Source organism: Quercus suber, unplaced genomic scaffold, assembly GCF_002906115.3.
Source record: "Quercus suber isolate HL8 unplaced genomic scaffold, Cork oak 2.0 scaffold_292, whole genome shotgun sequence".
NCBI lineage: Eukaryota > Viridiplantae > Streptophyta > Magnoliopsida > Fagales > Fagaceae > Quercus > Quercus suber.
This window is the reverse complement of record NW_027069748.1, coordinates 573,258-586,766: the sequence shown is the minus strand read 5'-3', so window position 1 is coordinate 586,766 and position 13,509 is coordinate 573,258. Positions and strand designations below refer to the sequence as shown.

Below are 13,509 nucleotides of genomic sequence, written 5' to 3'. Positions count from 1 at the left end.
ACCTTGGTCTTTTTGGACAGCTTGATGGCAACTGAGCCTTCAGGAGGGTCATCCATCTCTTCATCGGAGAAGAGCTCCTCTTCATCATCAGCCTGAAAATTAAAAGCCTGGGCATAAGCACCAGATATGTCACCAACAAGTTCCTTATAGGACAGAGCACCAAAACCCCCTCCACCCCCATCACAGCCCACCTGCGATACACCGAGAGGTTGGTCCTCCTTCACTTTTTTTGTGCTGCGTTGCAGCTCCGCATCTTCTTCACCAGTTCGTTCACGAGACGTTGGTTCGTACTCCATTCCTTCAGTTGACAGTATACTTGGTATGACTTTCAATCTTGTGAAATTATAACATTACATAAAAAGTAAATAGTTTCATACAATACATTTGATGTACAACAGTACGTCCAGATTTTCTCTCTCTGGTATGTCAAATATTATTTATTTGGTACATATGTTTGTGATTCCACGAATATTTATTTTATTTATTAATTAATATATTCGTACTTTCGTAGGAACAACAGAATATGTTGTTACTTTTATTTTATATAACCATAAAACATTATATTTAAATGACTAGGGTCTAGTTAATTCTCGAAAGGAATTAGGATTGTGCTCTCTCCAATTTTTGACTTGAATAGTTCCCCCAACTCAGTAGAAACATTGAAGGAGGCTCTTCAATTAGTGCAGGCAAGGGACGGACGCAGGATTTTCAGTTGGGGGGGGGNTACTTCAATAAATAAGTTATGTGATTTAAAATATATATATGAATGATCCTTTAAGTCACCACATAATTTCTACAAAACAATTTGATCAGGTTAACTTTGTGTGTGTGTAAGTAAAATATAACTAATGCTTACTTCCTAGATGTTGTTACAGAGAAACTCTCCAGTCCACCTCCACCTGCAAGTTTGGCAACCACAAAAAATCTTGGCACAACAAGCAAGTGACCAGGCTTCACTTCAGTGTCCAAGACTTGCTTACCATTAATGCCCACAATTTGAATCTGACCAATCCCTTTCACAAAATAAATCAACTGAACTGAAGAATCAGTAGTGTACGTTGGTGAAAACATTGCATTAGCATTAAGTTTAACGAGTTTGGCGCTCAGCTCAACTTGATCAAGAAAAGGAAACTTGGCTTCTGTCGATGTAGTGACTTGTCCACCATTCTTGACAAGAATATCAGGCAATGCAGCTTCAATGTTATAGACCAATTTGTTTGTGTTGTTTTCATTTGGTTTAGGCATAGTTTTTCCTTCTTGTAGCTTAATTATCAGAACCCCAGTTTGGATTTTTGCAAGCTTATTTGCTTCATCTTTATTCATTTTATAAGCTCTACTAAGGAACTCTGGTGAGAAACCTCCCATGATACCTTGAACGGTTGAACCCCACTTAAAAGAAAGTAGGTGAATTCACCAGGAATATGTGACTTTGAAGTTTCACCCAAAAATACTATAACGAATTCAGAATCTCCATCATTGAACCACCATGAGACTGTTCCCATTGCTACAGGTATGACATCTCCTTTCTTGAGTTTCAATACCACCTAAACTGATGTGTTAGGAAACACCATTCCAACAATTCCATCACCCCTGCACTAGTTAACAGTCAATGATATATATTAGGGAATGGTACAGAAGCTTATGAATTATCGAAAGAAATCATCAATTATTGGCCAGCAGGACGAGTGAGTTTAGCATCATGTAATTTATTAGTACTTATTTAGTAAAATGTTGGACTAAAAGCAAAAAACTGAAAGCTTCATGCCAAAGGACTAACAACAATTTTTTTTTTTAGGTGGTAATTATTCTTTACATATGTACTCTAAACAACATTTTTTTTTTTTTTACTTTTATTAAGTCAGTTCATAAACTTTGAATTATCTTACAAGCCTAAATACTGGAATTCTGGTTTGGACTGGGAGCCCAATTCCAGCCCAATTATCCATAGTTGGTTCTGCTAGTCAAAGCTCATTAAGGCTAGTATTACACCATTTATTTAGTCAATCTTGTTGGTCCTGGTGCATTTTTTGTGTCAATCCTAAAATCCGCTTTTGTGGTATCATTTATTTTTTAATTTTTGAAAAAGTTAATGGATACTATGAAGGTATTAGTTTATAAAATATTTTTTAAAATTTTTTATAGGAAAAGAAAAAACAAAACCAATCTTTTAGTAACTTTTATATTCCCCATGAAAGTGGTATAAATACTTTCATGAAATAATCCACTAACAAATGTCTAAGAGCACTCATTAATTGGACCTTTCTTTTTTATATGTTTTGGAAATCATGTAGTCATTTTAATTCTCCAAAACTTAGAAGTCTGTTCTAAGCACTATATCTAGTTGGTTGGCTGGAATCAAGAAATTATAGGGTGATTATTCAAATAATACTTGTGTTGTACCATGTATCTCTTTAGGTAGATTCCATCGAGTGGCGAGTGTGTTTAGTCTTATATCCATGGTGATTTCTTTTTGGTGGGGATTATTTTGCATCCCTTTGGATTTTCCCTAGGTAGTGAGCTTATAATACTTTTGAGTGAGTCCCATTTCTTGTTTTCTTCAATTAGGAATTTTTCCCGATATCATTTGGTCGAGTCCAAAACTATTAAAGTTAATGGCATAAGTGCATATTTTAGATTAATATGTTATGCCTAGAACGATGAAGATTCACATCAACACAAGGATATAAATGGAACGTGATCATCTCAAATTCACTTTAAATGGAGAATGTCCTTCTAATGGTTTGATAGTCTATAAAACGTCACATCGTTTAAAATTTTAAATAACATTGTTGTGAATACACTTTTAAATTTAGTTTTTCTATGGACACATCAAAATATCACAACAATTAAGCTGAGTTGTTAACTCTCCATTCGTCAAAATAAAATTAAATAAAATAGTATACATGTCTCTACCACAACTAAAGACAATTGTGTTGTGAAAATATTATAACATTTTGTTGTGAAAATATTATAACATTTTGTTGTGGCTTTTGGAATTTCTAATATATATATATATATATATATTTTTAGAAGACCCATATTTAATTTAAACCATCAAAAATAAATTTATTTCAAATATATATGAAATGAATGAACGGAAAACGGAATAAGGGACAAGGGCACGATTAGGATTCATAAGGAAGATAACAATAAGGACAAAAACGGTTTTTTCAAAAAGAGTAATTCTTGTATGAGAATTACTTTTTACTTTTTTGACCCACGAAAAAAATCAACTTTGTTGTAGTATGTGTTACATCAAAAGGCACAACATTAATCACAACTCACTCATATAGTGAGTTATGGTTAGTAGAGGAGTAATGGTACACATAGACAAGTTGTGATCAATGTTGTGCTTTTGGTGCGGCACAAGAATTTCTCTTTCAAAAAAGATAAAAAAGATTAGAAGTCAACAAAAACGAGTTTTTGCTGAAATTAAACAAAATGAAAACAATCTAGTTGGCAGGGTGGAAAAGGACAAACAAAAAATTATCGACAACTTCAGGTGGTGCAAACGTGGTACACGTACGTGTTTATCTTTATCAAAAAAAAAAAAACGTTGTACACTTACGTATTTATCTTTGTCTTTCCTCAACCAAAAAAAAAGTGTTTATCTTTATAAAAAAAAGAACGTAGTCCACGTGAAAAATAAACAGCCAAGGAGTGAATGACATCTGTACTTCCAATAAAAGATAAGTGTTTATACGCGAGTGTATTAAAAAAATTTTATAACTTTTGCCACAACTCACCACGTGATAAGTTTTAAGTACTGAAGAAAAAATAATGAATGTCTATATCTCCACTACTCACAACTCGCCACATGGCAAGTTTATAGCAAAAATTATGATGTTTTTTTTGTAATATTAACATATCTCATTATCTCATATATACTCAACCATATGCCACCTTCGATTAATTTCAAACTTGTCTATAAATATGGAGTGCTCAACCTCCCCATTTTTATCATCATCTAGAGTTTCCTTCTAAGTTATTTTCTATAATAAAAAAATTTTAAAAAAAAAAGTTTGTTTTCAAAAAGAAAAATACAGATTTCCTTAGTTCTATAAATATAGTGGAAATTGCTATTTGCTACGGTTCTTTCTAGCCTCAAATACATTTATTACAGGTACACGAAATTCATTGCTGCCAGAAATTTTTTTTTAATGGATAAAATTATGTTTGTTAAATATCTGACTTCTCTACTTGACTTTGCTCTAACAGCGACAAATATATAGTTAATCGGGTGATTAACAAAAAGATAATGTGAAAATTATGTTTGTAAATAATCATCATAGCACATTGCTTTCTCCTTTCTCTTTATCTTAAATTTATCCTATCGTTGCTTCTTTTGAGAGAAAATTGATAGTAGACTTTGTGAGAGTTATTGCCTTAGACTACAAGTTACATAAGTTTGACAAATTGATTTGTAATTAATCATAAAAAGTTAGTTCAATTATTCATTTATAAGTAATGATAGAGATTCAACAAATTTTACTGTATATATTTTATAAATTGATATATCACCAATCATATAAAGAAATTGATATATCACCAATCATATAAAGATACTTTAGATATTTATTCATCATTTGTTGTAGTGACACTAATCACATTCATTGTCATGTTAATTTGCAACCTTTTGTAGTAAAATATGTAGTAACTTTTTAGTATTTTCTTTAATCTATTATATATATAAAATTGAATACATTTCGTTTTAGTTCACCTCATAACATTATGTCACATAAGATTTTGACATCTTACAATTTTACATGTCATTATTCTAATTTATTTATTTTTAATAAAATTTAAATTCTATTATGGGTTCCAGTTAGCTCAAGTTGTAAAGTTTCTAATGGTTGAATAAGAGATCTAGGATTCAATCCCTACCTACACCAAAAACTGATTGATGTCTTGGTCTAATAATAAAGAGTTATCATAAAAAATAAATATCATAAATTGAAACTCTCTCTTAAAAAAAAAACCCTCAATTAGAATATATAATTTCATATACAAACATGATCATAATATATGTCTAAAGTCTAATACTAAAATATGTAGTTCAACTAGTTGACACTTTTTTGTATTTCCAAAACATTCAATCTTTTAGATTCATATCCCCCTCCCCTATTGTAAGTGTAACTATCAAACTATTAAAAAAAATCTATATAAAAATACAATCATATTAATATATATATATATATATAAATTAGATTATGTTAAATTTTCCATATATTACACAGATTTCCAATTAATTATCATGAATATTTGTGAATATTTTATAGTAAAATTGATACTGATTTTAATATTTGCTGTCTTAAAAAGAGGCCCCCCTTCTCGCCACCAAATCAGGTAAGAATTCACATCCCGTGATTCCTTTACCCATAAATAAATAAATAAAAATTGTAAACTCAATCCTATCTCCCCAACAGTGGATTCTACGATAAGATGTCTCTTCGTCCCTCAGTTTGTGAGGCATGGATGAGAGACTCATTTCTACGACTACGATGTATACAATGACAGTACATTAATCTCCCATTCATATTATATTTGATCTCTGTCTGTACAATATGGATAAATGTTCACCAAAAGTCTATTGGCTGTCACTTTCATACCATGTTCTTAATTAACTCATAGTTGCCAACTAGCATAAGGGTGCTGGCAAGGCAATTCTACTTCAATTATTATACACCGCTAGGACCACAATATTTCATGACACGTGCCCTACTAGGGTATAATAATTTAGTAGGAGCATCCCCATGAAATATTTAGATGGTGGATTTATCGATTTTGGTTTAGGATGTGACGGAAATTCAAAAGTTCTAAATTCAATTCATAAATAACACTATTGATTTATCAGTTTTCAAAGTTTTTAATTCGTTATGATATTTTTGGGTGAAACGTCAAAGTCGTATATTCCTGGAGAACTCACCTACTTTCTTTTAAGTGAGGCTCAAGGTATCATGGGAGCTTTCTCACTAGAGTTCCTTAGTAGAGCTTATAAAATGAATAAGGATGAAGCAAATAAGCTCGCAAAAAGCCAAACTGGGGTTCTGATAATTAAGCTACATTGAAGGAAAAACTATGCCTAAACCAAATGAAAACTACACTAACAAATTGGTCCATAACATTGAAGCTGCATTGCCTGATATTCATGTCTCGTGTGTAATAAACACAAACCCACCAAGCCAGTCTCTCCGGCCAGTAGCTAGCTACACCTTATGGCTAACCCTTACAGGCCTTTAGAAGTTGTGATTGAGTCTGCCCTGGGGTTGGAAAATGTAAATCATGTCACAAGAATGAAACCTTACGTGGTGGTTTACATGTGGGACATAAAAAATAACATCAGTTCTTCCAAGGAAATATCATTGGCTGACTTAGGACACAAAAATAGTAATATTAGTATTTTAAACCGGGTTTATAATATATTACATAACTAGAGTACAATTGTAAAAGGGCCGAACCTTTGTAGATGTAGACTGGGGTTACAAAAAGGCCTAATTTTCGTGTGTGTTCTAATAAGTATTACTGTTTACTCAAAAAAAAAATAGGGATGCTTATCCCACATTAGTTGTGTGTGTCTAGTGTCTGCTGTTTATAACTCCAGTCTACAACTATAAAGGTTAGGCCCTTTTGTAGTTGTACTCTGGTTATGTAATGTATTATAAACCCGGTTTAAAATATTAATATTACTATTTTCGTGTATGTTTTAATAAGTATTACTATTTACTCAAAAAAAATAGGAATGTTTATCCCACATTAGTTGTGTGTGTCTAATGTCCGCAATTTATAACCTTAGTCTACAATTACGAAAGTTAGGTCATTTTGTAGTTGTACTATGGTTATGTAATATATTATAAACCCGGTTTAAAACACTAATATTACTATTTTCGTGTGTGTTCTAATAAGTATTGCTGTTTACTAAAAAAAAAATGAAAAAGCTCAAGAAGATGCAAGCTTTAACATGACACTCAAACAAGAAATAAAGAAAGTCATGGTAGGACATGAAATAGATGCACATTTAAACAAGAAGAAGAAGTTGATTAGTAAAACAACATAGAATGTACGTGGAAAAAACCTAGAGAATGGATAAAAAAAACCACGAACATGGTTGAATACAAAGACAGGTATCAAGTCATCATATTCTCTCTTTTGGATCTTTTCATAACTGTGATATTGTCTACTAACTAAAGGATAAAAGCTGCGCCAACATGGCACTAGGACCCGTAGGTAGGTAGCTTTGTCATTGCTTGGGGGACAAGTCTTGGACATTGAGGGGGACATTAGAGTACTTTGATTGGTACACATGTTCCTAAGGTGACTCATGGTGCACTCAACCAATAAGGGATGTCCTCATAGCCTCTGATCTTAGAAAGTCACTATCTCCCTTTTTGTGAGTGCTTGAGTATCATGCCAAGTGTAAATCTTAGTTCCTTCCTAAGGTAGTCACGCTGTTAGCACAGACCAAGACAAGCTCTCTTAGCCAACACTTATTCTCCCTTCCCTCACAACTGCTCCACGTATAGAGTCCAGATTCAACCACTTACGCATTCTCCCATGCCTTAGTGGTGTTATGTACATACTATGAATTGAAAATTATATCATACGTCTAATCATTTATATTCACTTGTTAATAAGATTTGCCACAAATGCAAGGTCTCCTTGATCAATCCCTTTTTTTTTTTTTTAATTGAACTTACTGGTTAAAAAAAAGCCAAAACCAGTGGAATTATTCAGCATCCCTCCGACCTCTTAACCCAAATCTAACCAAAAATCATGCTCTCGTCCAGACCAAGTTTGAAGAGATGTTGAGATTTAAACTTATCCATGATTTTTATTTTAAAAAAAAAAACCTAAACCATGATTTTATCCACACACACACACAAAAATCATTCATAATTTTCATTAGTAGAAAATTTAAATTTCATATTATACTTAAACTATTTAAATTGAAATTGAAATCAGAACATATTTTCCCGAATATTTCTATCTAAATGAATCATTTGAGTATTTAGCAATAAATCACAATTCTGACAACTAAAAACAAAAGTGAAGGTGGAAAGGAAGTAGACTAGTAGTGTTATGCAATGTACAGTATAATTTCTTTTCACCTACTAAAAAATTTACTTTGAATAAAATTATTGACTAAAAAGTTGTCCTTGCCTGTCTCAGATCATGACCAAGTTTTTTTTTTTTTTTTTTGGAATAAGTCTGTCTAAGGGACTCAACTAGAATAAAACTGCAGGATAGCAAAAGACAGTAGAGAAACCTGAGCATATGATAGACTTCACACCAAATTACTAAGAAAATCAGCTGGAGTATAATCGTCTTTACAGTAATCAGACTTGAGCAGGCAAGCATCTGTGTAGACGGTTGAAAAATGGAGAAGGTAGCCCACATGGATTGGTAAGCCCTCTTGATCTAGTTGTTCTCATTTTTTGATGTATTAATTCTAGAATTTAAGTTTTCTCACATTTTCCCCTTTGGTTTTGCTATTTAGGTCTAATGTAGTGTGGGTTTCAATTAACTTATATAAATAGTAAAGTGTCTTGTCGTCGGATAAAATATTTGAGATTTAATTTCTACCTACACCAAAACTAATTGATGTCTTGATCTGATAATAAAGAGTAATTATCAGAAGATGTCATAGGTTTAAATTGTCTCTAATAAAAAAAAGCCGGATGTTTTATATTTTATGGTGGAAAGATGCTACACCATAAGTACGCAATTAAGTAATAAAAAATAATATTTTTTGAAAAATAATTCTCACATAAAAAATTTATATTAATGTTATAGATTTTTTCATGAAAAGTATTTTTTTTTTTTTAATGGAAAAATTTTAGACTAAAGACTTGAATTGAATAAATTTGAAAATTAGAGACTTAATTAAATGAAAGTAAAGTTTAAAGACTGCAATGAATTTTAGTTAAACTTAGAAATTACAATTTGTATTTTAGTCTATAATATACCTTGTGTTGATCCTGAATAGAAAGGTCTTACAATTCACAAAGTTGTGACATACAAGTATGCAACTGCAACTCCTCAAGTATAAGTGCTTATACAGCTGCTTATTACACCACCAAAAAGAGTATACATCTGCTTCTTTCAAAGTAGAGAATATAGTTTATTCCTTAGGAGTTACAATTTTATATAAAAACATATTTTATTTTATATAATTAACCACACAGCATTATATTTGATTTGCAAGCTGATTAATCCTCTGGAGGGATGAGGATTTTGTTCTTTCCAATATTTGACTTGAAAAGTTCCCCAAACTCTGCGGAAACATTGAGGGAAGCTTCTACCACCCCAAGAGATAATGCTCCCCAAGCTGATTCCTTGCCAGCTAAATCTTCAAAGGCAGGCCTGCAAAGAAAAAAAAAAATATATATATATATATATATATTTTTTTTACATACTTTTTTTTTTTTTGTATGTTTCAAATCTATCTAATCTTAACTGTTCATCTATTATTATAAAATATATATTAAAAAAATATATTAGATAAGGTAATATTTGATGTTAACAGTTAAAATTAGGTAAGTATGGCACAAACCAAAAAAAAAATTATAAAAAATTGTGTCTGACATAGAATTCTCCAGTATGAGATATTCAAGCTTGAGTAGAGAAAAATGAAACTGATGCTTACTTGCTAGTTGTTATTATAGAGAAATACTCCAGTCCATCGCGGCCTGCAACTTTGGCATCAACAAAAAACTTTGGCACCACAAGCAAGTGACCAGGCTTTAATTCCGTGTCCAAGACTTGCTTACCATTAATGCCCACAATTTGAACCTGACAAGTTCCTTTCACTACATAAATTAGTTGAACTGAAGAATCAGTAGTATAAATTGGTGAAGACATGGCTTTAGCATCAAGTTTAACAAGTTTGGCAATCAGCTCAACTTGTCCAAGGAAAGGAAACTTGGCCTCAGTCAATGAAGTGACTAGTCCACCATGCTTGACATCAATATCAGGCACCGCAACATTGATGTTGTACACCAATTTGTTGGTATTGTCTTTGTTGGGCTTAGCCAATCTTTTTCCGTCTTGAAGCTTAATTATTAGGAACCCAGTTTGGCTTTTTGCAAGCTTATTTGCATCATCTTTGTTCACATTATAAGCTCTGCTAATGAAGTCAGGTGAGAAACCTCCCATGATACTTTGAGCCCCACCTAAAATGAAGTAGGTGAATTCTCCGGGAATGTAAGACTTGGAGGTTTCACCCAAGAATACTATAACCAGTTCAGAATCTCCATCATTGAACCACCATGACACTGATCCCAGTACTACTGGTACAACATCTCCTTTCTTAAGTTTCAATACCACCTCCTCTGCTGTGTTAGGTAATACCATTCCAACTACTCCATCACTACCTGCACTACTTATAAGTTAATAAGATTTTTGTTCACAAATATGAGAACCCTTGTTACGTATATGGAATGGTACAGTAGCTCATGGATTATCGAAGCACAGAAACTCATGGATTATCCAAAGAAATAATATAAATTTAACTATTAAACTACTTGTTGTCTTAAAAACTTAACATGTGGAAAATTGAAAATTTTAATCATGATAAATTATTAATTATTTCAAAAGATTAAGTTTATAAGAAATTATGAATTTAATCATTTAATCATTATTATTGCAGCATCATGGAGGGGAATCTAATTTAAATCTCCTCCCAAATTGTAAGCTAGTAATAATAGTATTAGGTTTTACTTTTATTCATTGTAGGTTTGATGGATGGAACCCAAAAATAATCTCGTAGTATCATAATTTAAAATAGTTTTATTTTTGTTTATTTAAAATCTAATATACTTACAGATATATTATATATAAGATATAATCATTCAAATTATAGAAAATCTTAATAGATAAAAAAAAAATTCAAGATTATAATAAAACACAAAAATGTTTTTTTGCTAGATATTAATATGAAAATATTGTTGATGTTTAATAAAAATATTAAAAAATAGAATTAAAAATACTAATTTTGGATCATTTTAATATTGTCGTATATAAAATAAAAAAATATTTTGTTGATAAAAGTATTGAAGGGAAGACAAATTGAAGTTTTTTTTTTTTTCTTAATAAACAAATTGAAGTATATTTGTACAAAGTATAATACAAAAAAACGTTGAATATGTGTTTTATACATTTAATTTAGAAAATATGTATTTTTTAGAAAAATAAAATTTTCATACAATAAATGGGAATTTTAAAAAGGATATGATGTCTGTTGTGTAATATACAATATAATATTTTACTAACTTTGGAAATGATAAGGATCCTTTTCCTTATTGGTTAGGAATCAAAGGATTCCTTGATAAAGGTACTTTTTACTACATGTTAACATTAATTAGGAAAATTATTGTATACTCCCAAATTATCATAAATGCGTACTCTCTTCTCTCACATGAATGGTAAGTCTTACTAATTAAATTCATAGTAGAACCCACCATTCATGTAAGAGGGGGGATTACGCATTTATAGTACTCCGAGAGTACCTAATAATTTTCCCATTAATTAAATTCCCTCTAATGCAAACATAAAAACTGCCATTAAGGGTTAAACCTTAGAGGCCCACCACTTTTTAAAGTAGAAAAGGTTTGCAACAAATTAAATTCGCAATAAGTCATTGGTCTCATTCTTATATTAATATTTTTGTTATCATTGGTATCATTATTTAGTCCAAAGTATACAAAATAAAAAAGGCAAGGGATGTAGATCTATTGTGGTTTTCAATTAATTTAAATGGTATATAATACAATTTTTCCCTCTTCGAATAAGGAATTGGATTTAAATCTCACTTACTAACATTTTTTTTTAATCAATACTTATTGATGTCAATCTTGTTCTAATGATAAAGTATGATGATTAGATAGCAAATCTCAAACGTTTAAAAAAAATTTAAAATGCATAAATATTTACTAACCTTGAAGAACATAACCAATTTTGGAAGAATCGGCATAGTGGGGAAGAGCAAAGCCGCGTGGCTGCAGAACAAGCTTGCCAGCACCGACCTTGGTCTCACGAAGTAAAGGGAATTCAGAACTTGACCAACTATAGTATGAGCCACCATCTCCCTCGAATAACTTTTGGGCAAACTTTGGTGTCAAGTCAAACTCCATCTTTATTTGCACTTCAATTAATGCCACAAAAAAACAAAACAGGTTCGTTAGTATTAATGTAAACAGAGAGCATACTCAATTTTTTCCCCTTTGGCTAATTAAGCTTGATTCCAAATTCCAGTAGTAAGCAAATCGAGAAGACATAGCTTAACTAGCTACCTTTCAAAGTCAACTTAATTAGTACTCTTCTAACCTAACTAATTCCAATAGTAAGCACTTGGTAGATGGGCTTGATTATTGATTTTTTTAATTGTTAAATAATGAAATAATCTATTATATATATATATATATATATAAATGAAGTAGTTTGATTTTTGATTGGCCTCATACTATTATGTCACAAAAACTTTGAGATCTCACAATTTTACACATCATAAATTTGATGTATTTTTTAATTGAATTTAAAATTTATTTTATATTTAAACCCTCCATTAGAATCTCTAATAACATATTTTCTTTAAATAATAAAATATATGGTTCCATATTCAAAGTTACAAACACAATCGTAAGAATTCAATGTCTAATGCTACTATGCTGGAATGTGTATTTTCATATACATATACATTCACAATAAACTACAGTTACTATTTATAACTATCATAATTAATTTCTAATTTTTTTCATAAAAATCAAATTTTCATATTTAAAATAAAAAATAATAAATAAATAAAACAAAAACAAAATCATATTATATTTTAATTTTGTCTAGGCATTGTATGGAATTCTTGACAAATATGATCAAAATTAAACTTGTTCCACCATTTTAATTTAAACTTCCTGGTGAGCATAGGAAAAGGATACTGAGGATGTTTTTCTATTTTGTATTCCCATCTAATGATCCATGGGAGATCCGGAAACCTGTAAAAGAACTGTAAAAGATGTGGAAAATCTTTAAGATGCTGTATGTTTGGTTCTTTCTTAAAACTTTCATAGGCTTTGAGGAGATCAGGGGTAAGAATCATAGCTTCAGAGCCATAAGAAGTCCACCAGTCAATAAACCATCTGGGTATCATCATGTCTTTCTTTCTATACATATCAAATCGGAAAAACCAAGTGTGTCTGTTAATATTATTTTGGAATAAAAGGAATCTGTCCCACGCTTCCATATAGTCATAATAATTATAAAACTGAGGCTCAAAGGGATGAGAAAATTTCCTGGGAATCCAAGGCTCTGCCCTCCACTGGGAAGGGGTGAGAATCTGTTTTATAACTACTTTAGAATAACCAATTCTGTTTGGGTCTTGGGAGCAAGGCATGTGTGTGACTAGGATTGAGTCTGTGTCAACTAGAATAAACTCATAGAATGTCTGGGTCTTTAGTATTTCTGTCTTAGGGTGCTCCCATCCTGGGGGTAGTAACTGTCTAACTAGTGAGAGGGGGT

The 13,509-nt window shown here is 31.2% G+C and overlaps 2 protein-coding genes across 2 annotated transcripts; both read right to left on the bottom strand.

Moving 5' to 3' along the window:
- Positions 1 to 852: 852 nt before the first annotated feature.
- LOC136071180 (cocosin 1-like) lies at positions 853 to 1,946 on the bottom strand. Its single transcript, XM_065782162.1, is given in 3 exon segments — positions 853 to 1,383; positions 1,386 to 1,595; positions 1,887 to 1,946. Coding segments are annotated over 3 exon segments (801 nt in total).
- Positions 1,947 to 8,896: 6,950 nt separating this feature from the next.
- LOC112015735 (glutelin type-B 2) lies at positions 8,897 to 12,265 on the bottom strand. Its single transcript, XM_024048168.2, has 3 exons — positions 11,933 to 12,265; positions 9,644 to 10,370; positions 8,897 to 9,360 (listed from the first exon to the last, which is right to left on the bottom strand). The coding sequence occupies exons 1-3, from the start codon at positions 12,126 to 12,128 to the stop codon at positions 9,207 to 9,209; spliced, it is 1,077 nt and encodes a 358-aa protein (XP_023903936.2). The 5' UTR covers positions 12,129 to 12,265; the 3' UTR covers positions 8,897 to 9,206.
- Positions 12,266 to 13,509: the final 1,244 nt, after the last annotated feature.

What these genes read in the sequence shown, in the direction of transcription:
- LOC112015735 (XM_024048168.2), bottom strand. Translation starts at nt 12,128, where the DNA reads ATGGAGTTTGACTTGACACCAAAGTTTGCCCAAAAGTTATTCGAGGGA. An exon ending in AATTGGTTATGTTCTTCAAG is followed by an intron (nt 10,371 to 11,932) that starts GTTAGTAAATAT and finishes TAAGTAGTGCAG; the next exon opens with GTAGTGATGGAGTAGTTGGA. An exon ending in TCTATAATAACAACTAGCAA is followed by an intron (nt 9,361 to 9,643) that starts GTAAGCATCAGT and finishes TTTTCTTTGCAG; the next exon opens with GCCTGCCTTTGAAGATTTAG.